This window comes from Poecilia formosa, unplaced genomic scaffold (genome assembly GCF_000485575.1).
Source record: "Poecilia formosa unplaced genomic scaffold, Poecilia_formosa-5.1.2 Scaffold20, whole genome shotgun sequence".
NCBI lineage: Eukaryota > Metazoa > Chordata > Actinopteri > Cyprinodontiformes > Poeciliidae > Poecilia > Poecilia formosa.
Window position 1 is genome coordinate 530548 of NW_006799959.1, and position 26284 is coordinate 556831.

At 37.2% G+C, this 26284-nt stretch overlaps 1 protein-coding gene and 1 long non-coding RNA gene across 3 annotated transcripts in view; both read right to left on the bottom strand.

The window, feature by feature from the left end:
* Positions 1-1111, bottom strand: part of LOC107835741 (uncharacterized) — a 4607-nt gene extending 3496 nt beyond the window's left edge. The window contains exon 1 of one of the 2 annotated variants that reach the window (XR_001661553.1): positions 983-1111. This is a non-coding gene — a long non-coding RNA (uncharacterized LOC107835741). The remainder of the gene's footprint in view (positions 1-982) is intronic. The other variant, XR_001661552.1, reaches the window with a different exon arrangement.
* Positions 1112-6609: 5498 nt separating this feature from the next.
* Positions 6610-26284, bottom strand: part of slc4a4a (solute carrier family 4 member 4a) — a 71321-nt gene continuing 51646 nt past the window's right edge. Inside the window, exons 21-38 of the mRNA XM_016669114.1 lie at positions 25804-25961; positions 24860-24947; positions 24051-24205; positions 22551-22664; positions 21876-22050; positions 21661-21794; positions 20054-20328; positions 18696-18766; positions 18312-18497; positions 17763-17876; positions 16883-17044; positions 16006-16184; positions 14650-14722; positions 14162-14230; positions 13901-14074; positions 12971-13126; positions 11665-11744; positions 6610-9234 (exon numbers count right to left, since the gene is read on the bottom strand). Coding sequence (XP_016524600.1) covers positions 9126-9234; positions 11665-11744; positions 12971-13126; positions 13901-14074; positions 14162-14230; positions 14650-14722; positions 16006-16184; positions 16883-17044; positions 17763-17876; positions 18312-18497; positions 18696-18766; positions 20054-20328; positions 21661-21794; positions 21876-22050; positions 22551-22664; positions 24051-24205; positions 24860-24947; positions 25804-25961 — 2472 coding nt within the window. The 3' untranslated portion in view covers positions 6610-9125. The remainder of the gene's footprint in view (positions 9235-11664; positions 11745-12970; positions 13127-13900; positions 14075-14161; positions 14231-14649; positions 14723-16005; positions 16185-16882; positions 17045-17762; positions 17877-18311; positions 18498-18695; positions 18767-20053; positions 20329-21660; positions 21795-21875; positions 22051-22550; positions 22665-24050; positions 24206-24859; positions 24948-25803; positions 25962-26284) is intronic.

Sequence of the window (26284 nt, forward strand, 5' to 3'; positions counted from 1 at the left end):
ATCACAAAAGGACATTTTAATGACTGAAGTTATATAGCGCTTTTCCAGTCATTTTGACCACTCACAGCACTTCACACTAGAGTCACATCCACCCATTCACACACTAACACTCACATTAATACATCAGTAGGGGTTAAGTGTCTTGCCCAGAGGTACATCAACATGAACCAGGAGGAAGCTGGAATCGAACCAACAACCTTCTGATCACAAAACAAACACTCTACCCACAGAGCCACAGTCATCAGCAGTACACAACAGGACTATCATACAGGACCAACAACCATGTACACACATACAGGCACTCACGCGCACGTGCGCGCACACACACACACACACACACTTATAGCAATTCAGAGAACCCAAATTAAAATAAATGTCATGTTTTGAGGTGTGGCATGAAGCCAGAGTACCCAGAGAAATCCCATGCATGCACAGAGAGAACATTCAAACTAAATGCAGAAAGACGATTAGAAACAAAAAAGTAGCACTTAGTTTCACACAAGTTTTAATAACTAACCTCTTCCAGTGATGCCTTTTCTTCCGCTCTAAGTTTCTCCATTTCAGTTCTGCATAAAACAAACATTCATAATATGTAAAATTGAATTGACGATATTTGCGTAGCAGTTTCAGAAATAGTTGAAACCAGATATTTATTAGAGACAACCTGATTTCACACATTATGATTTAACAGTCTTAACTTCCTGCTTTATGTCAGCCAGGATTAAATATATTCCCTAATTTCTCAGAAAAGTTTTAATTTCTGTTTTTAATTTAGAACGTTTTCATAAGCTAACTAAGCATTTAAACAGATGCTTTGTAAACTTTTACCACTTTTAACAGAAACAAATGAGAATCCTGAAACAGAGGGATGATTTCTGCTTCACACGTTTAAGTCTTAGTAATGACATGATTCTACAAAGTGAAATATTAAACATCAGTATGAATTATTACAAATATATGTGATAAATAAATAAGCCTTTACTTACCGTTTCTTTGAGCCACCTCTTCAGATTATCTTTGTCATAATATTTACATTTGACAGATGCTCTTATGGTTTCCATGGTAACATTGTTCAAAGGGTTACAGCTCCATAAACATTTAACTCTCTATGTATTTTTTAAAACAAAACATTCAGCCATCTGATTATTCTAATTGGGGCCTGCCATAGCATATGACACGCTGGCAGCAAAACTCTGCAGGTGTATAAAAATGACTCAAATAAATTTTAGGACTTTGCTTCAGCAACACTTGTAAAACCTACAAAAAAAATTTCTGCAAAAAACAATCATATTCAATCATGGATCATAATATTGGGAGTTTTGTTTGTGTTAACCAGGTTAACATAGCCGTCACTAAATATAAGCTTTTTCATAAAAATAGCTCTAAAATTGATAAATAGGCAATAAATAAATAGGAGAATAAATAGAGAATAAACAGGTCTTAAAATAGTTTTTAAAAAGTTTATTACAAACGTTAGGATTGCTGTATTTCAGGTTATGGTATTTATTTGGTAAAAGACAAACAAACAAACAACAAAAACAACTAAACGGTTAAGTAGTGTTGGGTCCGGCAACACCGATGCATCGGCGCATGTGTCAAGCCCATAGACCAAACCCCGTATCGGTGCGCGTATTGGTTTCAGGAAGTCACTTGACCGATACAGGAACTGTTTCGAAATGACATTACGGCGCCAAACTGAGTTTATAAGGAAGCGAATCTGTCAAATGCAGTTACCAAACAAATTCTTGATCTTTTACGGTGCAGCGTCAACTATGGAGCAGCCTCAAGGCAAATGAAAGGTTTCCGCAGTGTGGGACCATTTTGATATTACATCGGAAAATAAATTTTGCATTTTGTTGTTGTTTCATCCAGTTCTGGTCAGTGATCTATCTGAATCTAAATTCAGCTGAAATTGACTCTTAGTTTACTTTCATATTATGTTCTGCAGGTTAAGTGTCGCATATGTTTGACTAATCTGTCTTAAACTGTCTTATTTAAATAAATCCACCTCCTCAATGTTGAGGCATTATGAGGCCAGGCATGAGAATGAACTCCCAGATACACCTAGATAAACTCAGATATAGGCTACAGCCATTCTACAAATTACTCAGTTGCTTTTTATAAATTATTTCATATACAGTGTTCCCTCGCAGATTTTTTTGTGCAGTGTTTTTTTCACAGTGCATTGTGTTCTGTGTCCTGATTGGTAAAAACAGTCTTCTCTAACTGAGTGCCAATGACGTCACAGTATTTATATAAGTAGCTAATACAGATTGGCCATTCAGGAGATGAAAACTGAAACTTTGAATGCCTGCTGGAAAAAAGTGGCCAGAATTAGAGCAAAACCCGAACAGAGGCTCGCTTGACGAGACCCATCGCTCTGCCGTAGATACAGCTGTGAATCTCGCAAAGCAGCTTGGAGGAGACGCTTTAATGACATGACCCGATTGATGCACAAGCACATCTGCTGACCTGAAAACAGGTTTTGTTCTTTGGTTTCAGTGTAGAGTATTTAATTATGCTGTATAATAATTGTAACAAATAAAGGTACTTCACGGATTTCGCCTGTTCTTTTCGGAACGCAACCCCCGTGAAAAACGAGCGTTCAATGAAAATGTGTTTACTTCATTTTTTTTTCTACAGCAGGAGAAGTTGTGTCATAAAAGCGTAACAGGCTAAATTTCAAAATGTTGGAAAAACTTTTTATTTTATTTTATTTTTTTTATAAAAATTTGTGAGATAAAAAACAGTCCCCATGCATCCTCATTCCAAACAAATTCACTTAGATTTTCACTTTATGGTACATGTTCACATTATTTATTGACTGTATCTAAGAATATCAGACATATTTTAAATTTAACTGAAGATATGACATATTACAATACATAATATACAATAAAATACAAAGACTTAAATCTTAATGTGTAGACTAGGACATCAAATCACTACGTTGCCTGTAGGAAATTTTAATGTCCAGCAGGTGTCAGTATTCAGTGACACAGTATCAACACAGAATCAATACATTTTTGCTATGGGTCGAAACGATACATCCACCCATCACTACGGCTAAGTGTGAGTAAAATCTCTTATTCTGAAGGGTCACATGATGTGTAGCCCATGTGACTAGTTCCAGCCAACCGGGTTGCTATGTTCTCTGGCGCTACAAGCAGAAGAGAAAACGAAGAAGAAGCCAAAGAGTTGTGCTGTGAAAGAGAAAAATAAGAGAAATAGACAATTAAAAAGTCTACCGGATGTCTGAAAACCTTTTTCCATTTTTGGAGGAGGAGCTTTCCACATTTTTTTTTTCAACCTGACAACGTTCGGGACAGTGTTATACGTTACAGAACTGGACTTGGTGAGTTCTTAATTCCTGTGAAAAATATTGTTAGATACTTTTATTTAGTTGAGATGGACAGTTAAAGTAGCACATTTATGTTCTATGTTAAAAACTGCGTATGTAAAGGAGGAGCTGGTGTGGATGAAGCATCCCCCCTACACACACAAACACACACACACACACACACACACACGATGTTTAGCCGCCATATCGACGACTAAATTACATTATTCAGTAAGGAGCAAAGCTAAACAAACTTTTGTTATGCTTTGTTGGCTATTAAACCAGGCCTTTAAGGTTCTGCTGGAAAATTGGACCGGGAAATTCCGAGTCGATTGCTGAGTTGGATTCCGCGAGTGAGAAACAAGATGGCGAGCCGTAACCCAGGAGCCCTTTGACTTCTGCCTAGCAGGAGCTGCGCCCTCTGCTGGACATTGTGGATCATCCGAACTAGTATGACCTGCCCATGTTTTTCCTTCTGAAATAACAATGGATTCAGGATCTTCAGAGCGAAAAGACATCGAATTGAAGCACAGCTTATTCAGTCTTGCTGGATTGTTTTCTGTTGTGTTGCTTTTTTATTTTCAAACCACATTCAGTATCCATTGTTACAGTGTATGGAATGTAAAATTTTCTGTTGGGTTTAACATAGAAACAAGAAATGGTTAAATCAGGAAATAAAAAAAAATTTAACCTCTTTAAAAAAAATACTAAGTAAAATAGATTTAAAAGATTAAAAAAAACTGTACAGAAAAATAGATTAACAGTATCTGTGATTTGAACTTAAATAGAACTATAACCTACGTTAAATAAATAATATCCTTTAATACCTAACAGGTTTAGATTTCAAAACAGCGATTAAATAAAATATTCTGAAAGAAACAGAAACTATTCTGGATTGAATTTTGTGTTAATTGTATGTCAACTGTTTGCAATATTATTGTTTATTTTCTTTCAGCAAACAATAAACCGGCAGTTTAAATTTATTTTCTGGTCTGTGCTCATTAGTACACTTACACTTTTCACCACTCCTGTAGCTGAAACTAGCACTGGTCTTACTCTGAGTTCTAGTAACTGTAATAACATCGTAAGTGTTACATCTGTTTTTATCAAACAATTTTGTTGGAAGTTGCTGCTTGGAGTTCAGGAACATCGGTTGGCATGCAGGCTCCTGCAGGACCGTTTCATTCTGTAGTAATACTCCTCAGACACTAGAGGGCGCCACAGCATCGGTCATAAAATGGCTTCACTGTAAACACATTTGAACAATAATATAAATACCGCTTTGTTTTCACTGAAACATTAAGTTTTCTACTTATGTTGCCTTTCCCTTCCAGAAATATTTAAAATAATCTCATTACTTATAAAACCAAACCATTAAAATATATTTTTTAAATATACAAGATTGAATTATTAATAAATGTTAACTTTATCCAACCTCTCACCATTATTCACACACCAGCGACTTTATTTGCTACAGTTGTTTAAATTGTTGTTAATAGAGGTGTACAATACTGTGTATTTTATTATTCTAATTTATTCTATATCAATCTGAAACCATGTGAATACCAGGACGGTGTCGCTGATTTTAACACAGATGTATCAGCCTTCTGACCTTTAGGTGTTTGGTTCCTTTAAAGTTTATATTCTACAAAATACTTTAATAGCATATTTACACAATTAACAGAAACAATTGAAATGTGTGTGCATTTTTTCCTAAATAAAAAGATAAATAATTTGAGAGCAAATCAAAACAAAATCTTTTTTCAGTAAGAGTTGAGAAACTGCAGAACAAAAATTAAATGAAATTTAGATCTTGTCATGTTAGCATCGATCCGATATACCAACTTGGTATCAATATCATCCGTATTTAGCATCTATCACCACCTCTAGTTTCCAGCCAAATGCAAATGAAAGCATGGAGGTTCCTGGATGTGGTGAAGAAGATTAGCTGAAGTTCAAAACCTCAGAATGAGGAAGAAAGGAGACGTCTCAGACTTTGAATGTGCCATTGTTGTTGAAGTGAGACAGGCGGCCTGACGGCTGACCTGCTGCGATTTTCACAAACAACCTTTCCTCTGGCTTACAGAGAAATGCTCTATGAAGGAGAACGTCTCCAGTGAGGTTCTTTAGCTGGTTTATTTTAACACTTATTGAACTTTTTGATCAGGTTTTAATTGTAAATAATTACCGGTCAGTGTACGTCTACATATTGCAATAAAATAATGGAATATATTTTATTTTCCAAAGAATCAAATCAGAAGTTGGTTCAGAAACCAGATCTGGGCAGAGTTGAAGCACTACTTCAACTTATTTTACTCAAGTAAAAGTAAAAAGTATCTGTCCAAGAAATTAAGAGCAAAAACACATTTCAATCTGGAAAGACTCAGACGAAGAAAAAGGAACAATTAAAAGATTTAATGACAGCAATGAATAACAGTTCTTTGGTGCTCGGGCCCCGGCAGCTGATCTGAGCTGAGATTTGATGTGAACTCGATGAACATCCCGATAACCGATTAGGGATGCTCTCCCCCGGGGCCCGACGCTGGTGGAGGAGGTCTGGAAAGGGAGAGCCTGGAGAGCCGAAGGATGTGGGTGGAGAAGGGGCGGTGGTGGGCAGAACGCAGCTGGGAAGCGGCCGATGGCTTCGGTGTGGATCCTTTATGCAGAGCTTGACTGATGATTGGACACGCCGGGTGAGGTCCAGAGCTGAGGTCGGAGATGAGCATAACGCCGATGGGCGAACGGAGGGGATGGAGTCTTCCAGGTTGAATTTTCGCTATCAGCTACATTTGGTAAAAAGTACTCAAGTACTGATCAAATTATCAGTCATTTAATATTAAAAATATTACATCATTAGACGGACCGAAATATAAATTTAAGTGGAAATTTTGGTATTTTAAAGATGAAAATGACAATAATTCATGTAAGGAGCAAAAATAACAAATTTAAGAAAATACATTTTTTGAAATTTGTTTATTTCAATAAAAAAAATCTGCAGTTTTTTTTAACAGAAACTGCAGGTCTATGTCTGGTGAATTTTTGGTTAAAACATGTTTGTTTTTCATTCAGTGGGTAGAAAATACAGAATTTTTACTCAAGTTAGAGTAGAAATACTTCATAATAAAATTACTGGAAGTACAGAGTTGTGAAAATACTCCTAAAAGTAATTTTTTCAAAGAAGTTACTAAGGTAAATGTAATCAGTTACGACCCAACTCAGTCAGAATCAAGCCACCAGTTGCTACAAGTAAAAATCACCAGGACGCCGTCGGTGTTTGATGACCGTTTATTTTCAATATACATTTCATTTGAAAAATAGAAATTCTACAATAATCAATTTTTTCTTCTCTAGAAAGACTCATAAGTTAATTCAACAATAAAGTGTCAGTTTTCCTCTGCAGCTTTCTGACAGGCGGTGAACTAATAACTCCACTGGAAAACCTGCAGAGCGTTGAGTTTCCTCTCATGGGGATAAAAACGAGGATTTGGAGAGTGAAAGACGTCGTGTGAATAAAGACAGAGAGGACTTTCTGTCTGAGATGAAACCCACAGAAAGAGAACGGTCTTCACTTTTGGACCATCGTGCTGTAGTTAAAGGATAACCCTGGTGTGGTTCACATTATTATTAATCCTCTGTCTCATTATGACTGTGCACTTCACAGCACAAAGTCTTTAAAAAAATCCCACATAAGCAAAAGAATGGATTTGTTTTGATCTGTATATCATCACTTGGGTTCAAACTGCAAAGTTTACAGTTTTCTAAAACATTTTTCTGGGAAGTGTAACAAAAAAAAAAAAACATTTAAAATGGAAATACAACAAGTTGATCTACAGAACATTCATCCTTAAGCACAAACCAAAAGTAAAGGCTCCATTCTTTAACTGTGGACACTTTCCAATGCTTTTGTGGTTACACAAGAATAAAAAACAAAAGTGTTACATTTTATGTTTAGTGATGTCCAGGTCTGAGTGCAGCAATGAGGAAAAACGCCAGAGTTTTCCTCATCAGGACACGATAAACTCAAAATGGAAAAGCTGGAGAACACAGTGAAGTATTGAAAATAGAGGGATCAGAGTGAGCATCTGTAAGAAAACAGGATCTTTGTGTGCTAATATAGAGACGTCAGCAATGATCCATCAAGTTTGGAAGAATTATGATGAAATTTTCCAACAATCTTCCAGTTGGAGAAAAGTATCTTTGTGACTTTTTTCACATTTGCGGTCACATTTAAACCAATTTCAGAGTCCAGAAGGATATTTAAAACCCTAGATAGAGGTGCTATTTATTACCATTCACACAAGTCAAACAATTGAAAAGTATTCATCAATAAAAAAAAATTGGAAATGGAAAAACGTGTAGGAACACTGTTTACGTTTTCTGTCATAAATGAGCTGTTTGGTTTTATATGGAAGAAATATAATCTCATTTTTACACATTGAAATTATAACAATCTATTCTGTGCAATTATCAATTTAAAATGTTTACTTTAAATGCACAAGAAAAAAAATCACCTGCAAATGTTTCTTGGAAATGTAATTTTTCAAAAATGTTATTTTATTTTTGAAGGCAAATTTCTGCAGGTGAATTTTTTGCAGTGAATTTAAAGTGTAAAAAAAAAAACAATGACATAATTGAACAAGTTAAAAAATCAGTGTCAAAAATTCAATTTGTAAAAAAAAAAAATAATAATTCCAATCAGATTTTATTTCTTCCAAAATTTTTAAGGATACGTTTAAATTTAACTAAGCACTAAATGCAGGCTAGTAAATAATTTAGTTTATTAGTGATTTTCTTGTGTGTGGTTTGACCACCTAAAAATATCCTTTAATATATGTTAAAAAAGTGATTTAAACAACCCATAAATCAGATGACAGCTGATAAAATACACACATTCCTGCTGTGAACACAAGCCGTCATGAATATCATTTCCACATCATGTTTCCTGCATTTCTTCCAGTTCAAATTGATCCTTTATAGGCCACTTAGGTACAGGGGTTTATGCAGCACAGTCAAATATTTATATGATACGATTCCCTGTTTGGCTGAGAAAGGTTGGATGATTATGATGATCTTCTATCCACATCATAGAAAAATACACAGGAAATGTGACCGACATTTACACATGATCACTTTTTAAAAATCAACAGAAAACAAAAATATATTAATAAAAAAACAGTTTGGAAGAAAAGTGTAAAAGATTTGATTAGAAACAAACAGAAGCAATCAAATCAGCACACACAACTGTGCTCTGTTAATTTATAGTTAATTATATTAAATCTCTATTTTACTTCCTTTACAAGCTATAATACAGCACATTTCTTAAATTATTGCAACTCTAGGAAAGGACAGGAAGAAAATATCAAAACTCCAAGAATCATTTGTTCGTAATAAGATTTGAATCTAAAACAAGAGGTAGAGCTATAAAAACATAATTTTCCTGCTACAGGAAAATGTTAGAGTAGTTCAGTTTATATAAAAAAATCTGAAAGGTCATTTGTATTTATACATAAATATGAGTATATAAAAAGAGATGGGACTGCACTCCATGTTTAGTGAGAGCGCTGCAGCATTTACTGTGGCAGCAGTTGCATAGATCAGCAGTAAGGAGTTAATTTAATCAACAAGTGAGACTGGAGGTGTGAGAGAAATGCCAACATGAAGGTGAAGACAGAAGTACTTAAAAATGATCCCTTTTTCAGTCCCAGCAATTCAAAACAAACCTCTTAAAGTCATAAAAGAAGCAAAAAGTTAAGACTAATTTGACAGGAAGCTGCAGGTTGGTGGTCTACAGCGACGTTTCGGATCCCCGGCCCCTCCAGTAAAACGTGTCTTCGTCTTCCGGCTCCATGTCTATCCTGATCTGAGGCACTGACTTCAGCGGGGTCATCTCCGGGCTGAAACACAAACCCCAGCTGTCAGGACACAAACGACAAAAACTGAAACTGTCTGAATTTATCTGAAAAATGCTCTCCTAACAGGGACCTGTAACGCAAAATTCACATTTTGAATGTTTTTACTTTTCCATTTTGGTCTAAAAAACCCCAACCAGACGTGTTTTGGTGTCTGGAAAATAAGACCTTCTGAATGTAACATCATCAGTAGGCAATGCGCCATTACCTAGCAACCCCAGCAGAGTGCTGCCTGTTACCTAGTAACCCCAGGATAATTCTAGAACATTTGGTCAGCTGGTTTTACCCGCTGTACAATGGCTGCTGGAAAAGACGCGTTTTGGTGTTGACTCAAAATTCAGAAACCACATGCTGCATTCCGTTTGGTTGTGCAGGAGGATCTACTAATGCTTTTCAAAGATGTACTGTTGTATAATTCCGCATCAGTTTGCAGCCAGTGAAAATGATGACTTGTGGAGACGTGGCCAGCAGCAGCTTATTTGGATGTAAGGTGACAAAATGCCCTAAAACGGCTCATTCTGAATAATAAAAAGAAAGAATAATCTGAATAATAAATAAGTCACATTTAATTCTAGGATTTCATTTAGTAAAACAGAAATAAACTGACCAGGTCTTCACCAGCTGCTAAAATTATTTAAATCTATCTATGAGTACAAAATACAAACAACAGATTCCATGCTGTCACTATTTGTTAGAGAAAACAGAAAAACTGTGAGAAAAACCAAGTACACCCCATGAACAGTAGAACTAGCTTTAGCAGTGCTGTTTTCTGTTTAATTTATTCACAACAAAGTTTCAGTGATTTCTTCCAAACTTTGACTGCCAATGGCTGCAAAGTGAATCTGTTCACTACAGAGATGGACGGCTGGTTTGTTGTCATTTTTAGAAATATTGTGGTTTATTTATACGCAACTTTACAGAAATGTTTTTGCCATTTTCATTTTCTGATGGTTTTTCCATGAAATCCTTCGAATTAAGCCAAACATCCAGTCTTTTTCTGCCAGTGACAATTCTAACAAATATATGAAAACACTTTCATAAAAGTCACATACTCTAGCTTTAATCTAAACAAATAATTAATATTTAATCAACAATTCAGCATTTTTCAGGCACCAGACAAATCTTTGCCAAAAAGAGTTAATGATTACACCAACAGATAATTATCTACAGAACACAGCTTGTAAAAAAGTGAAGTTTGTTTCACGATCTTCATCCGCAACAGAAAACATATCAAGAATATTTCATATGTGGCTCAACTTCCTGTTTTATGCTGCTTCAAAAAAACAAACAAACACAAGAAAAGAAAGAGGTAAAACGAGGAAATGATTTAAAATCTAGAACCTTTGGATGCCAGTCTTACTTTAGGATTTTCAACCCTGAACTGTAATCATATTTTTTCGGAGATATCTGTACCTCGGGTCGTCAGAGTTGGAAGCAATTTGGCTTCAGATTCGACCAACAGGATTATGTTTAAACAATCCCACATTCATACAAAGTTCAACATGACTGACATGACCAAACAAGGTCAAAGGTTTTGTTCTCTAATTTTCAGAAATCAATTTAACTTTCAGATAACAGTTGGTGACAAGCATAAACCCTGCAGGAAGGCCAGCAAATCACAAATCGGAAACATACCCATATGGACCAAACAGTCAGATATATGTGGATTTTGAATTTTAAAAAGTTGGATATAGGTCACATTTAAACAAAAAAAAGTTAGGTACGGGTGAGCTGCATTTAGAAGAATCAGATGTAGGTTGCATATGACCAGAAAATGATACAGGACACATTTAAACAAAAAAAATGTGCATATAGGCCACATTTTGATGAAGAAAAGTCAGATATGGGTCACATCTGAACTGAAAACAGTCGGATACGGGTCGTATTGGAACAGAGAGAGTTAGATATAGATTGGATTTGGACAAAAAAATACATAAGTCCCATTTGAACAAAAAAGTTGGATAGAGTTTATATATGTACAAAAACAAGTCAGAAATTTTTGGACTTTTCACATTTGTACAAAAAAGTCGGGAATAGATTATATTTGAACATAAAAGTTAGATATTGATTGGATTTGGACAAAAAAAAAATCAAACATTGGTCGCATTTGGACAACAAAGTAAAAACCGGACTGGTTGTCATCCAGATGTCTCTGCAGGGGACTGACGCTCTGCAGGAGGTTTTCTGGAGAAGCTGCAGAAGTTCATTGCCGTCTACAGACAGAGTCCCAGGCATGGCGCCTGTTAGCCCTGGGTTAGCTAATCCGCCGATCTGACCTTTAAAGATCAGGCCAATAATTGTAGGTTAGCTGTCCCATGACCTTTTACCAGCATCACTTCCACCAAGTCTAAACAGGAGCCAGCTGCAGCTGAGTTTCATTTTGTTTTCCATCCTCACTCTGTTTTCCCGTCTCACCTGGATAAGTAGCTGTCCTGGTAGAAGCGGAGCTGCTCAGCACGATGTGTGTCGATCAAGGAATGACAGGGGCTTCTCTCCTGAGGAAAAGAGAACAGCTGCTTTAATAAGGAATGCTTCAAAAATCAACTGTTCATTTACTCAGCTTGAAGGATTTTGCAGGTTTTCATTCCAGAACAAGCATGCAACAATTACAAACGCTTTCAGCCTGAGAGGAGAAAAGAGGCAAAATGTTAGTTGTTAGTTCTAAACCTGCTGATTCGTGGAAAACTCTGCAGTTTTAGAGAAAAGGTTGATTTATGATCAGAGTCGTCTAACAGCAGAGGCCATTAGAAGAACATTAGAGCCAGAAATTAAATTAGAAGATGGGGAAAAAAAGATTAAGACACCATAATCTGAAGCGGTGAGTAGATTTCATGCATTTTTCAGGGACAAGACTAATGCAGAAAATAAAAAAAGTAAAAGAAAAGAGTGAAAAACCCAACGTCTGTATAAAGACGGGTCATCGTTATGAAGCAGAGACAGTCAGGAGGAAGATTTGTGTTTCCCTGCAGGCGGTGGCGGTTTACTCACTGTCAGAGGCCTTATCACCTAAGAAGGGCTCCTTCTCCATGATGTCCATGGGAATTTTAATATTGGGAACATTCTCATTGTAAGGATAGTCAGACTGTTGGAGAGAGGAAACACATCCTGAGACAGGAACTCGCTGGAAAGTTACCAGGAGCCGACATGGGCAGCTCATCCAGTCCGTTTGGCTCTTTCTTTAAAATGGAAGCGTTTGCAAATTGTTTCAGTCCTGCTGCTGATAAGAACTTGATGTGTTAAAAGATAAATTACATCCTATTTGTAAAACCGATACCAAAGTACAGCTTCACAAGGTGCTCAACGTTCCTCATTTTAAGGATTTATTTTGTTGTGTGTAGCAGGTATCATAAAATTACTATTTTAAGTCATACAATTATCTCTTTCTACTAATATTGTGACTTTAATCTTGTAATATGAGTTTATAATTTGACCATTTTGGGCTTTTTCTCATATTATCGTGACTTTATTCGCTTATTGTTACAAATTCTTTTGTATTATTACGACTTTATCTTTGTAAAGTTATAACTTTGTTCTCGTGGTTTAATGACTTAATTCTCATACAACATTTTGACTTTTCTCTTTTAATTAATTTTCTTATTCTCTTAGCCCGGCCCTAATCCACCGTCACCAAACTCTCCGTCCTGCAAAGGGAGGAATCCAGAATCTGAGCTCCACAGAAACAGAGATGGTGAAAAAAACTAAACTGCAGCTCAACTCTTACATCTTCACCATCACTGTCCACGCTGCCACATTTCTTCTTCTTCTCATCCTCCTTCTTCTTCTTGTCTTTCTCAGGAATGACGTCGTCCAGGAAGCTCAGGTCGCGCTGGGAGAACATGTAGTCCATGGCTTTCCTGACCGCAACCAGAGCGAGAATCTGGAAACGTCGGAAACACGGGTTACAGGACGGAAACGATCAGACTACTGAGATTAATCGTGATTAATCGATTACTGAAATAATCGTCAACTAATTCTGTAATCGATTAATTGCTAACTGGAGTATACAGACTCAAAAAAAGGCCAGTTTCCGACAAAATAACACTCAGAGCAGTAAATAAGCTAAAAATGTACAAAATATATAAACATTTTGCATTTAAGATGAAAAACCTTCTTTATCTGTAAATGTGTTCTACCTACAACTCAAGTGGCATTTTTAGCTTCACCTGGTTCACATTCTGTTAAAAAAAAATCTCCTATTCAATTATTAATCGGTTCATTGGAAAAATAATCAGCACTGCTAAGTCAAGCAGAAAGGACTGAGCCATGTTGATGGTATTTTAGCTGTAGATGATCGAGCCTTCACTAAAAAAATGCTGTATTATTGCCTCTTAGGCAATGAAATGTTAATTTTCTTATCTAATAAAGGAATTGAATTAATTGTCTATTTGCATCTTTTAATGTATTTAAGTGGTTAAATCAAAAATCAGCAGAATATGCTAGTTTTTAATCCGACTGTCGGTATAATTGATAGAATAATTGATTACTAAACAAATCATTAGTTGCATCCCTATCTGGGGCAGTTTTACTAAAGCATCCATTACCAAAATAACTAATTAAAACCCTAAATCATTACTAATCTGGTATTTCTGAGTCTTTTTTGATCTGTCTATAAAACGTTCTGTGGCTCGAGCATGAGCAGGTTCTTCTTTACCATGACGGGGAAAATGATGGCCGCCACGGTGGACTTGAGGATCCAGAGCAGAGCCAAGCAGAGGATCTGGATGAAGGTGAAGAGGTGGACCTTCCTGAGGGGAACGTGCCTCAGGTACACCAGGTCCGGCTGATGCTTGGCCGGCATCAGCAGCAGCTTCAGCCGGTCCATAAACTAAGCAAGAGTCAAAACAAATACAGAGTTATCACACCAATCAGAAGATAAACTGGTGGATGATGAAACAACAGCTCCAGCTCTTACCTGAACGCCGTTAAGAGAAGCGACTCCCATGTACAAGAAGACTCCATACAGGACCGGCATGGGGATAAACTAGACGTGCAAAACATGCAGTAAAAATGGCTTTAAGGGGCAGAATTATGTGTTTTCCTGGCACCTAGAATCATTTTATAGCAAAAATATGTAACTATGATACTTGATATATAAACATTAAATATGAATAACTTGATAGCTTGAAATTCCTGTCTCTTTAAAAGCTCCAGCTCTTACTGAAGGCGGGGCTACGTCCAACTAGGCGTTTTTGCCATCTGAGTGGTTGCCATGGAGATTAAAGGATTTCTCAAACACGCATGAATAAAATCAAAGCAACACTGCAGGTATGTTTTTGATGAGGAAATAACATAAAATTTTAATGTAAAGCTGGAAAGAATCTGATTTTACATAAAACTGCCCCTTTAAGAGAAAATTCTACCAAAGTAAATGTTACCGCTGCAAAATGTTTAGTAAATTACCTTTAAAATTGGAGACATGAACACAGACAGTCCTGTCAGGATGAACACAAACACTCCGGTGACCCTCTGCTCTCTGCAAAACAGGACAGGAAGGGAACGTCGCAAAGCTGGAAGCTTTTCGTTTCCACCAAAACCTCAAAGACTGGACTCATTTTCCTCATTAACTATAAGATTCTAGCAGTAACAGATACAGTTCAGAAACTTTATATTAGGAAAAGCAAACATTGTAAAGTTCAAAACCGGTTTGGATGCTTTGGTGTGACGCCGTACAGCAGTTTATTAGCTCAGCTGCCACATCAGGGGGCGAGGAGGACGGCACACAGATACAAAAACAAAACAAACCATCCAAACACAGGAAGAAACGTGTTAGCTTAGCCACTGGTGAAGTCTGAAGACAAAACCACAGCAAAATAATGTTTTAAAAATCTAATTCATCCAAGGAAGGAAGAATCAAATTGTTCTTGTTCTAAGTGAAAAGGTGAAAGTCTGGTGTTTATGATCAACCAGGTTTCAAAATCCAACAATAATTTTCTCTAAGTGTGTCCATTTGGTTTGACCTGACCTTTCAAAACAGGTGAGACTGAGGAGACGAATTTCTCCTCAACACCCTGGGTGAATGATTGCTGTGACCCGGGCTTTAAATCACCGATGCAGGCTTTGAATTTAAAAAGTGAAGCAAGAGGGACACCAAGCAGAACAAGAAGCTCAGGTCAGAAGAGACCAAACGTTTGTAAAATTATACTCAAAAATTAACGGTAATAATTTGGGTTATTTAACTTGGCAGAAGAGAAAAAATGGGGCTCATATTTTCACCATGTTATGTATTTATGCCACAGTTTAAAGATAAATATTTAACTTGCTATCTATAGTTTTAAAATGTTTATACCACTTAGTTATTTTTGTATTTACTAATATTTAACACTTTGAATGCAGTAGCTTGTGAACAAATAAGCAATTTCTGCTTGAATATCAGTAAAGTATATTTTATTATATTGCAGCTAAATATTCAACTAACTAAATATTCACCTTGTTCACTAAATATTTAGCTGAGGGCTAAATACCTACCTTGCTAACTTAACTTGTTACTAAATATCTAGCTATGTTTTTGGCTTGCTAACTAAATTTTCAGCTTGAACTGGAACTAAATATAAGCTAAATATTTTGCTTGCTAATTGTATATTAAGTTTGAAACTGAAAATAATAATTAATGAAAATTACTGTGTATCTTTACAAACGGCTGTACTTTTATTTTGGCGGCTCCGTTGGTTCTTTACAAACGGCTGTACTTTTATTTTGGCGGCTCCGTTGGTTCTTTACAAACGGCTCTTTTATTTTGGCGGCTCCGTTGGTTCTCACCTCACTCCCAGGAACTTGGGCTGCTCTCCCGGCGCCGACGTTTCCGTTTCCATCTTCAGACTGTCGATGTGGGCGATGGAGATGACGGTGGCGGCCACATACCACGGCAGGCCCATGAAGGAGCAAACCACCATCAGAATCGCCACCCAGAATAGGTCCAGATGGTAACCTGCCCCTTTCTGTTCCAGACAACAAACAGGGTCAAAGGTCGGGAGCATGCTCGGACATGGACAGTGCAGCTGCAGACGGACACGGACCTAAATCCAAAGGCTAAAGGCCTTCTGATCCATTCAGCAACAGAAAATTATCTGTGGCCTGAATAATTTCGGACTTTTAACGATTTTGAAACTACTTATTCAGTTGGCAGATTAATTCATTTATAACAAGACATTTTCCCATGTTATAAGTGAAAATATCTGCCAATGAATTTTTTAAAATCAATATTAAGGAATTATTGGCTTTAAAAAAAAGCACTTTTCTCACTGAAATGTTACTTGTAAGTTAATTTTGTCTTATTTCAAATGTACTAAGATATTTGCACTAGGTTTTGTGTTTTTGCAGTGAAAACTAATGAAACAGGGCTGCACAAAAATGCTGGTACTTCTAGAAAAGACTAAATAATTTTGTCCACGTGTTTGTACCCATAAACATTAAATCCAGATATAAAACAGAAATAAATAATGACTCAGCTTCTATTTAAAACCTGCCAGCGGTTACATTTCGACCTGAAAAAGGTGCAGTCACTCATATGAAACATCTCTCACTTCCCTGAGAATGATTTTCACCCACAGGGTGAATTTAGCCTGGATTTGCTTGTGATTGGAAATAATCTTAGCAGAAGCTTGACACTTTCTGTAAGGACGGTTTGTGGCGTCACCTTTAGCTTGTGCTCCTTCCTGTTGACGATCACAGCGGTGATCTGTTGGTCCATGAAGATCAGGATGGTGACGAGGAGAGCAGGCAGGGCGGCGGCCAGGTAAACCCACCAGGGGTTTCCTCCAAACGGGGGCACAAACCAGCCCCGCTTCGGGCTTGTTGGCTGCAGGGAGAGAGAAAAATAAAAGGATCCACCATGTTGTTTTACAAATATGACATCTGACTCTTATAAATTTTGCATCTTGTCTTTCTTTTGTTGACCTTAAAGGGATCCACGATTAGTTGTAACAATAGACTTTATTTTAGATATAAAAACAATACAGTAATTGTCGCCATTTTGTTCACGCTGCAATGCATTCTGGGTAAATGACGTCTACTTGGTCCAAGAGAGTCGTCTTCAGCTTTGCTCTTACAAATGACAAAGTCTTCTGGAAAGAAATGTTGAGAGCACAAATGTAGATCCTTCGGAAGTTGTGTTCGGCTATGGATTTTTCCCGCTTCTGTTTTTTTCATGTGGGAAGCGATCCAGATTCGCCTCACATTACAGCTGACAGTGACACCGTGTGGCATTTTCTAAAATTACTCCAGCCAAACGCAATATGATCAACAACTACTGGGGTAAAGTTAACCTTCCTGTGTTTACTCTGTAGACTCCGGTACAGAATGGACCTGATGACGTCATCAACCCACCGGTGAAAAAATGGCGACCTCCATGGGTGAAAAATATTACAAAAGATGTCAATTTTTTTAAGTAATTATGAGTTTTCACGTATCACAAATTCTTTTAATAGGAAAATTACAACATATTTAGGCCAACATGTTCATCTAATCGTGGATCATTTTAAATAATAATAAATATTAGAAAATAAGCAGGAGCTCACCTTAAATTCGGTTGGCACAATAAGTTTAGGAGTGTCAACTCCCACGAACATATCAACTCCACAAAAGATAAGGATGGCCAGGATGATGGCGAAGTCACTGATGAGTTTCCTCACCTGGTTGGGAGGAAAACATGCTCTATTAAAGGGACGGTGCTGTGTTTTCCAGCCACCTGGTGCCATTTCATAGTAAAATCAAGTAACTATGTTAACTTTAGTTGTGATAAATATTTTATATATATCAAATATGACTTAAAAGAAATTTGACTTTCTAGTTTAACACCTTGAAATTGGGCCTCTGTCTCTTTAAAAACTCCTGTTTTGTATATTTTTTCATTCCTTTTTCTTTGTTTTTAATTTTTAGTTGTGCCACACTAATCTTCTCGTCTGGCAATGCATGTGCAAATTTTCTGTGGCGCCACAGGAACACGGACTTGTCCACTCTGTTTTGTTTTTGTTTCTCGCTATATTAAAGCTGTTCTTAGTATGATGCAAATCCAATGCAAGACCACAATATCTCAATTTAACAAAAGTTGATGTGGCAGTACTCACAGTGGTGGGGAAGAAGGGGCTTGTTTTGAACTTCTTAAGACACATGGAGGTGGTGTAGGTACCGAAGAAGAGGATGAAGGACATGAGGGTGATGTCTGGGACGTAGCCGCACGCCTCTCCCACCAGCTCTCCTTTGTACATTAAACACTCTGACTTGGTGAGACTCGACCACGTGCGGTTTGGTGGCTGAACACAACAAATAAGACACTGTAATTACGCCACACACACTCAAACACCAGGCTTAATTTTCACCTAATTATAAGAATTAAACACTGGAAAAGTCCATCAGGCTGAACAGTGCTTCTGTTCAGACATTATCTACTCATTTCATTTAAAGTTTAACTTTTTTCCTAGAATGTGGATTTAAATGCAAGAAAAACCCACCAGCCCTGTGTAGTTTATGTACCACGATGATGTGTCTTCCAAAGGATCGTCAAGCAGCTCCGTCTCATTTTCTGCCAAACACACGACAAAAAGTTGATTTTATGTCTATAAAACTTTTAAATAGCAACTAATCTGTGTTTTACTTTCCTAATCTACTCACAGGTTTAGGCACCTGGAAAGAAGCGATGGGTATTTATCATATTGTTCACTATTTATTATTAAAAAACATTCTTATCATAAGAGTTTTGATAAATCATCTTGATAAAATTTTTATTAATGATGTTTAAAATAAAAAGAACAACAAATGGCACACAAAACTGTTTGCTGTACAAATGTAACAATTGATTTTGGCATTTTGTTTGAATTTGTAAATTTGTGGTGGCTGGCTGTTGACCTTTGGAAATATTTATCAATATTTTAAAAATATTAATAAATATTTTAACGCAAAATTTTATTTAAATCATTATTATTATAATTTGTTAATAGAATTCATAAAATAATTATGTTATTTTAATATTAATATAAAATATACTATTTTATGTTAACTTCTATTAACATAAAATATGTATATAAAATTATACAAGATGTTTAAAGTCTTAAATGTTTGTACAACACCAATTGACACCAAGTTTGTTTACCGTATTTTCCGCACTATAAGGCGCACCTAAAAACCTTAAATTTCCTCAAAAGCCGACAGTGCACCTTATAATCCGGTGCGCCTTATATATGGACCAATATTGAGCCACAACAGGTCCAGCAACTACGGTAAGCAGCCGCCGACTTCATTTTCGCCCATAGAAGAAGAAACGCGCGGTGCATGCTGGGATAGTTGTCAGAATGCTGGTTTGTTAATAAAGTTTGACTGACCTATCTACCTACCGATCGTCTATAATCAGGTCATCTGCAGGTCATTTAGCACCACGTTCTCCACAAACATGCTGTGCGCGAACGGAGAAGGGTGACCATCGTCCGGCCACGCTCCGGCCCAATCGCAGGAGGCTCTCTTAACCGACCGGAGTCGGACTGTTTTGTTGATATTCCCTGTAGTGCAGCTCCATCTAGTGGATGCATGACGTAACTCCAGCCTCTACTGTAGCGTTTATTCTATGCGCCTTATAATGCGGTGCGCCTTATATATGAAAAAAGTTTTAAAATAGGCCTTTCATTGAAGGTGCGCCTTATAATCCGGTGCGTCTTGTAGTGCGGAAAATACGGTAATTTGAAGACAGTGGTGGGGCCAAATTTACTGACATTTAAAAAAAAAAGTAAAGCACCAAAAAGGCCCAAAATCTGTATTTTTATTTCCTGTGAGTGAAATTCTTCTGATGCAAAGTCTTAAGATGAAACGGACGGCTCACCTAAGAGCGTGGGGCCCATGCAGAGACATTCGTACTGCGTGATGTTTTCCATGTTGTACACCGAGTTGATGGGGTAGTGGTGAGCTAATTTGATCATCTTCTTGAAGGCATCGTAGATGAAGATGAAGCTGATGAGACAGGAGAAGCCCTCCTCCGTGAAGCGGGTGAAGTACTTCACCAGGAAGCTGGCGTCAGTGGCAACGAGCACCAGGCAGAAGAACGCCGACCACAGGCCGATCCACAGCCGGAACTCCATGTAGTCGAAATTGTTATCCCTACGTAGAAAAAGGACACAAAACACCGTCAAAACCAGAGAAGTTCATGACATGGAGATCCCGCTCCCATTTCCCCAGTGGAGAGCAAAAAGCTGCTCGCTTATGATGACTAGCATTGGTCTTAGCTGCTAAGTTGGCAATATAATGCACTAAATCTTAAATGTCCGCATGATATATAAAACAAAAAGGGACGCAGTGCTTTGGTACTAACTGCCAACACTACAACTAGATAACAAGGTCAGAAAAAGTTTTAATTTAAAAAAAATATCGAGGGAAAGGAAAGTAGGTTAGCTATGCTAGCTTGACTTTGACAATCTTAATGTGCTGTGGAATTCTGTGCATTTTGGTTCAGTTACAAAATTTTAAAAAAGATGACCTAAACAACAACTCTGACAGATCATCAGCTAATCAGCCACTGCAGTGGTAGATTAGCTGATAGCAGCGGTAGCTAATCAGTCAATGCAGTGTTACATTAGCTGATAGCAGCGGTAGCTAATCAGTCACTGCAGTGTTACATTAGCTGATAGCAGCGGTAGCTAATCAGTCACTGCAGTGGTAGATTAGCTGATAGCTAATCTATAACAAGGTCAGAAAAAGTTTTAATTTAAAAAAATATCGAGGGAAAGGAATTGGTAGATTAGTTTACACTAATCTGTGGTAGATTACAGCTAATCTACCACAGCGATGACTAATTAATGATCACAAAATAAACATGAATGTTCTGTTCTTTGTGTGGGAAATGTTTGAGTGTTTTTTGGGTTGAATCCTGATACACAGAGTGGAGTTGTTATCAGTTGCTATGGCAACGTGTCTTTGTGTATCATAGCAATATTTCTTCCATATTGGAACATTTTTATTTAATAAATGTAATTAGTACTAAATCATGAAGGTAAAAAAGTGCAAAAATTACCTTTTGACCCAAAATGGCTGACTTCCTGTTTGGTTTAGAAAATGCCTCCAAGACACTTTTTCTTATTGTTTCACAGGGTTCTATGTACGTCCCAAATTTCAGCTCCGTACTATTTACCAGTTGGCCTCTCTCACTTTAGGGGGCGCTGTAGAGCTGTTTGGTCACAGCCATTTTTAATTCAATCAAAAATGCTAAAATTTAAACCAGGGGACAATTAAAGGTAAAGTTTGGTGAGTTTTCGTTTATGTTTAGGCCTCTAAGTTGAAGTTTCTTTCCAACAAGATGAAGGTAAATTTGATTTACTTTGTGTAATTTCAAGACAGTAAACTACAAAACTTTCTTAGCAAGGCTAACAGTTAACATCTTTTTCATATTTATTAAAACTCTAATTTAGAGTTATACTGAGAAGATGCCAAACTTACCTGCTGAAGTTAAAGAGAAGCCTTTCAAACACCAGAACCGGACCGGTGCTGCTCAGAATAATGAGAGGCTGACCCCCCAACAAGCAGAAAACACCTCCGGCGATGGCAGTGCCCAGAAAACTCTCCAGCACACCCTGCAAACATGGAGAGGGAGGGTTAAAAACAGGAAATCCGACAGTTTGGCTGACACACTTTGGTTAAAAACCCGCTCTGACCTGCATGTTTTCTGTAGCGTCCCCCAGCAGACCACCGAAGGTGATGGCATTCGTCACAGTTCCCAAGTAAATAAACAAAATGGCCGACAGGGCCTGAATGTGAAGCGCGTCGGTGAAGTCACTGATAAAGAAAGGCGCCTTTCTCTTGATGTCAAGAAGGAGACCACCACAAAACCTGACGACAAAAAAACTGACTTAATAACGGGATGAGATTCTTATTTACACTGAAAAAACACAAAATCTTACCAAGTATTTTAGTCTAGTTTCTACTGCAAATATCTTAGTACATTTAAAATAAGAAAACTAATTTACTAGTAACTAGTAACACATAGAAACCTGTTTTAAGCCAATAAAGCCTTAATATTGATGAAAAAGTACAAATGACTTCACTAAAAACATGGGGAAATGTCTAATTCACTTATAGCAAGACATTTTTCTCATAAGTAAAATAATCTGCCATTGAAACAAAAACCTTTTCTTGATTGTTAAGGGATTACTGACTTAAAACAAGCTGCTATATTTTGCTGAAAAGTTTCTTATAAGTTAGTGTAGTCTTATTTCAAGTTTACTAAGATATTTCCAGTAGAAACTAAAACACTCGGTAAGATTTTGTGTTTTTGCAGTGTACAATCCAATAAATAAAACGTCATCCATATAGATCTGTTTATTTTTTACCTTCCTGTCTTCTTCAGCTCCTCCCCTGTAGCGTGCCCGCCTCCATCTCCATGACCGCCACCATGCGGCATGTCTCCGTTCATCTGGGAATCCCCTCCTGCGTACATGTTTTTCCTGAAACGGAAATAAGTTTCTTCAGTTGCTGCTGTGACATCTGATCAACACAAAGCCGCCTGGAATTATTTATTTGATTTAGGTCAACGTTTGGCCCACTGAAGCTGCTCACACAACCTGATTTAACTGCTACCTTTCCCATCATGATGTCACCTACTTGGTTCCTGTTTCCAGTTGGATGATGCTGATCCATTAGGTGATTAAATAGCCTGATAGATCAGTGCTGACTGCAGGTTTATATAATACGAACTGTGGCAGTTTCATAATTAAACACTGTGTTGTGCAGCTGGATGAGTTTGGGTGATTCTGCAGACTGTCATGCTCACACAGCATTCTGAGGACCTGCTATGCTTCCTTGAGCAGGTTAGCATAGGTCTATGGTCTTCACAACATGTTCATTACATTTTTTGCACAAAATCATTCTTATATATTGAGATTTCAGCCTGATTTAATTGTGACTTTAAAGCCAAATAAGCTGGTGCTGGCCATGCCCCCTGCTCAAAGTTTACATATGAGAATAAGAATGCAAGCGAATGCAGGTTTGTACTCCCGTACATCTCTGAATGTCAGAAGTGGAGCCTCCTGCACAACCAACAAGAATGCAACAAGTGGTTTCTGGATGGTATGTCTTTTCCAGCAGCCATTGTACAGCGGTATAATTAGCTGACCTATCATGCTGGAGCTCGGCTTGGGTTGCTAGGTAACAGGGCTGGGCTTCCCTGGGGTTGCTAGGTGACGGGCAGTGTCTGCTGATTTGTGATGTAACACTCCGAAGGTTTTTGAGAAGGCTCATTTTCCAGACACCAAAAAACATAAACGTATTGCCAACAAAAGGCTGGGTGTTATTTAAAACAAAAAAGAAAAACTAAGCATTTGATATCCATATGGAAGAATGAAAACATCCAATATATGAATTTTAGGTAAAAGATCCACTTTGAAAAGGGCTTATTATGTATTTTCCAATAAGTGTGTTACCTACATTTGCTATGAAAATGCTATTTAATATAATATGGTAATATGGTTCTATTGCCTTATGCAGAAATAAAACACTTTGTAAAGACAAAATAAAGGATGCAAAGAGGGATTAAAAGTAAAAAAAAAGCTTGATTAATATTTAAAATGTCGTTTTAATGTCTCATTTCTCATTCTGATTGCAGTAAATCACAAGTATTCTTTACACACCTATAGATTAAAGCAGAAATTATTACGAATAATCACTCTAAATCAAACCGTGAGAATAGTAAAAGATTCTCACCACTAATAAATTCCCTTGCTAGGCATTCTAAATGAAACATAAATCTGTTTGTTTATAAAATGATATTATATGCAACATAAGCTGGGTACCAAAAATACTCTAAAGATTTTGTGATTTCCTGCATTTTTGACCTTTTGTCAGAGGACGGCAGCGATTTGGGAGGCTCTATCCTGATGGTCGGGTCCCACTCTCCAGGAGGAAGAACGATCACCTCGTCCAGGAACTCATCGATCCCGGCCAGCAGGTCCTGCCTGTCCTTCGCCTTGTAGGCAATATCATGAAAGACCTGCGAACAAACACACAGACGTATTGGAGCGGAAAACGTGTGACGGGAAAGCATGCGGCTCCAGTGAACTGTGATAGCAGGTCTGAGGATTACTAAATAGGGAAAGAGAGCAGCGACTTGCAAACACTAAATAAACAACTAATCCAATCTAATCAACCCAAAAACTGTGGAGAGCAACGCCGTTTTATCACTTTAATCAACTCAAATGCTTTCCTCAGGGGACTTTGAGTTTATTTTATTTGTTTGCCTTGCAATTAATTATCCTAGATGATTTTCCACTCAGTAAACAGCATTTGGCAAATAACTAAGGCCAAATAATTCTAAATAAAAGTTTAAATATTTTCTGTTTTCAGAAGAAAGGAATAAAAGTGCAGACCTATTGGAGTTTTTTCAAAGTTTACAAGAAATGTATTGCTTCAAAGGGACAGTTTGGCTTTTTTCAAAGGGGGTTCTGCGAGTTAGTCAGCAGTTGTCAGTATCTTACCTGTAGTAAAAATCAAGTTTGTGAAAGAAGAAGGCAACTACTAATCAGAGTGAATTTCAAGCAACAATGCACATCTTTGAGCTGCGGTCTCCCAGATCATTTGGTACTTTTGTACCACATAAGAAGTATAACTGAAGTATAATTTCAGTGGATTTATGAGCCAGTCTAACCTCATCAGACATCAGGGTGGCGATTGCTCTGCCAATCTCATGATATGACTTTGCTTTGCCTTTGGGTCCAAGCAGGATGAACAAAAACCTACAAAGAGAAGCAAAGCAGAGAATTAATCAGGGGTGTCCAAAGTGTGGCGCGGGGGCCGTCTGCGGCTCTGAGAATGATTCTGTGCGGCCCTTGTCCACGATTAAAGTCTAGCACAGATTTATTTTTACCAGAGTGTTGGGGGTAATATGCATAAAAATATTTACTGATTAAAAATGATGCGGTCATCTTAAAATGGAAAACTTGAGCAACAACACAAATTACTCTTCTCTTATTAACCACATTTTTTGCGTTTATTTTACTTTGATACTGCATAGCATCACAAACATCCAGTAACTTTTATTCAAAAGTAGAACTGGGGTGAACTCATTAATTAAATGAAGCTAAAAAGGACTTAAATTAAAAAACTATATATAATTAAAAGAAACTTGGATCATGTTCTCATAATCCATCGAAAATGATTTACAGATCCAAGTGTTTTTCATTTCAATATTTTGTGTTTGTTTTGATAACAGAATTATTTTTGCACTTTTTTCTCATTGAATTCTGACATTAATCTGAGAGTTTTAACCTTTTTTTTCTCTGAATTTTGACTTTTTCCTTCAAAATTCTGACTTTAATCTTCTGGGATCATAAATCAGATTTTGAGAAAGAAGTCAGAATACTTTTTTCCCCTCAGTGGAAAAAAAAAGTTTTTTTTCCCTAAAAAAGTCCAAAACTGTTGCAAAACGTTTTGGACACCCGTGTGCTAAATCAATGAAGGAGAAAACATTTTATAATTAAAAGCTTTTGTCTGGTTTCTGATTGCTTGACTGAAATTAAAACTGAAATGTAGAATTAATGTGAAAATAAAGTTATAATTATATTTCAGAGTTAATTGTTGCATGTCGGCTACCTTGTGGGAACGGGAACTTCGGTCAACGCTCCCAGCATCACGGCTTGCTGCAGACGAACAAACGCCACAAATGGGGCGTCCAGGAAGTCCACCTCCCCCACCAGGACGTTGGAGGCCTCCGCGTCTCTCGGCAGCTTCTTCATGAACTTGTTTTTCAGCTGGAGCAACAAAGAAAAAGAGTTTGCTCTAAATGAAACGATGCAAATCAAATAAGATGGATTCTTTGAGTGTAAATGTCGAAAACAAAAGGTTCACTTGCCGAGCTCTGAAGGTTTGGCATTTATGGAAATATTTAAGTCTTTCCGCTGTGTACTTAATAACATCTATTAAATGTTACATTTTCTATTATTATTTCCTAAATTTAAAGAGCTTACCCCCCTTCCATCATCACAATTAAAGAAAGTAAATTATTTCTGGTCAAGTTGTCAGTAATAAAAAAAATCTTATCAGGAAATATAAAGTTCACTTCACTTGAATAACT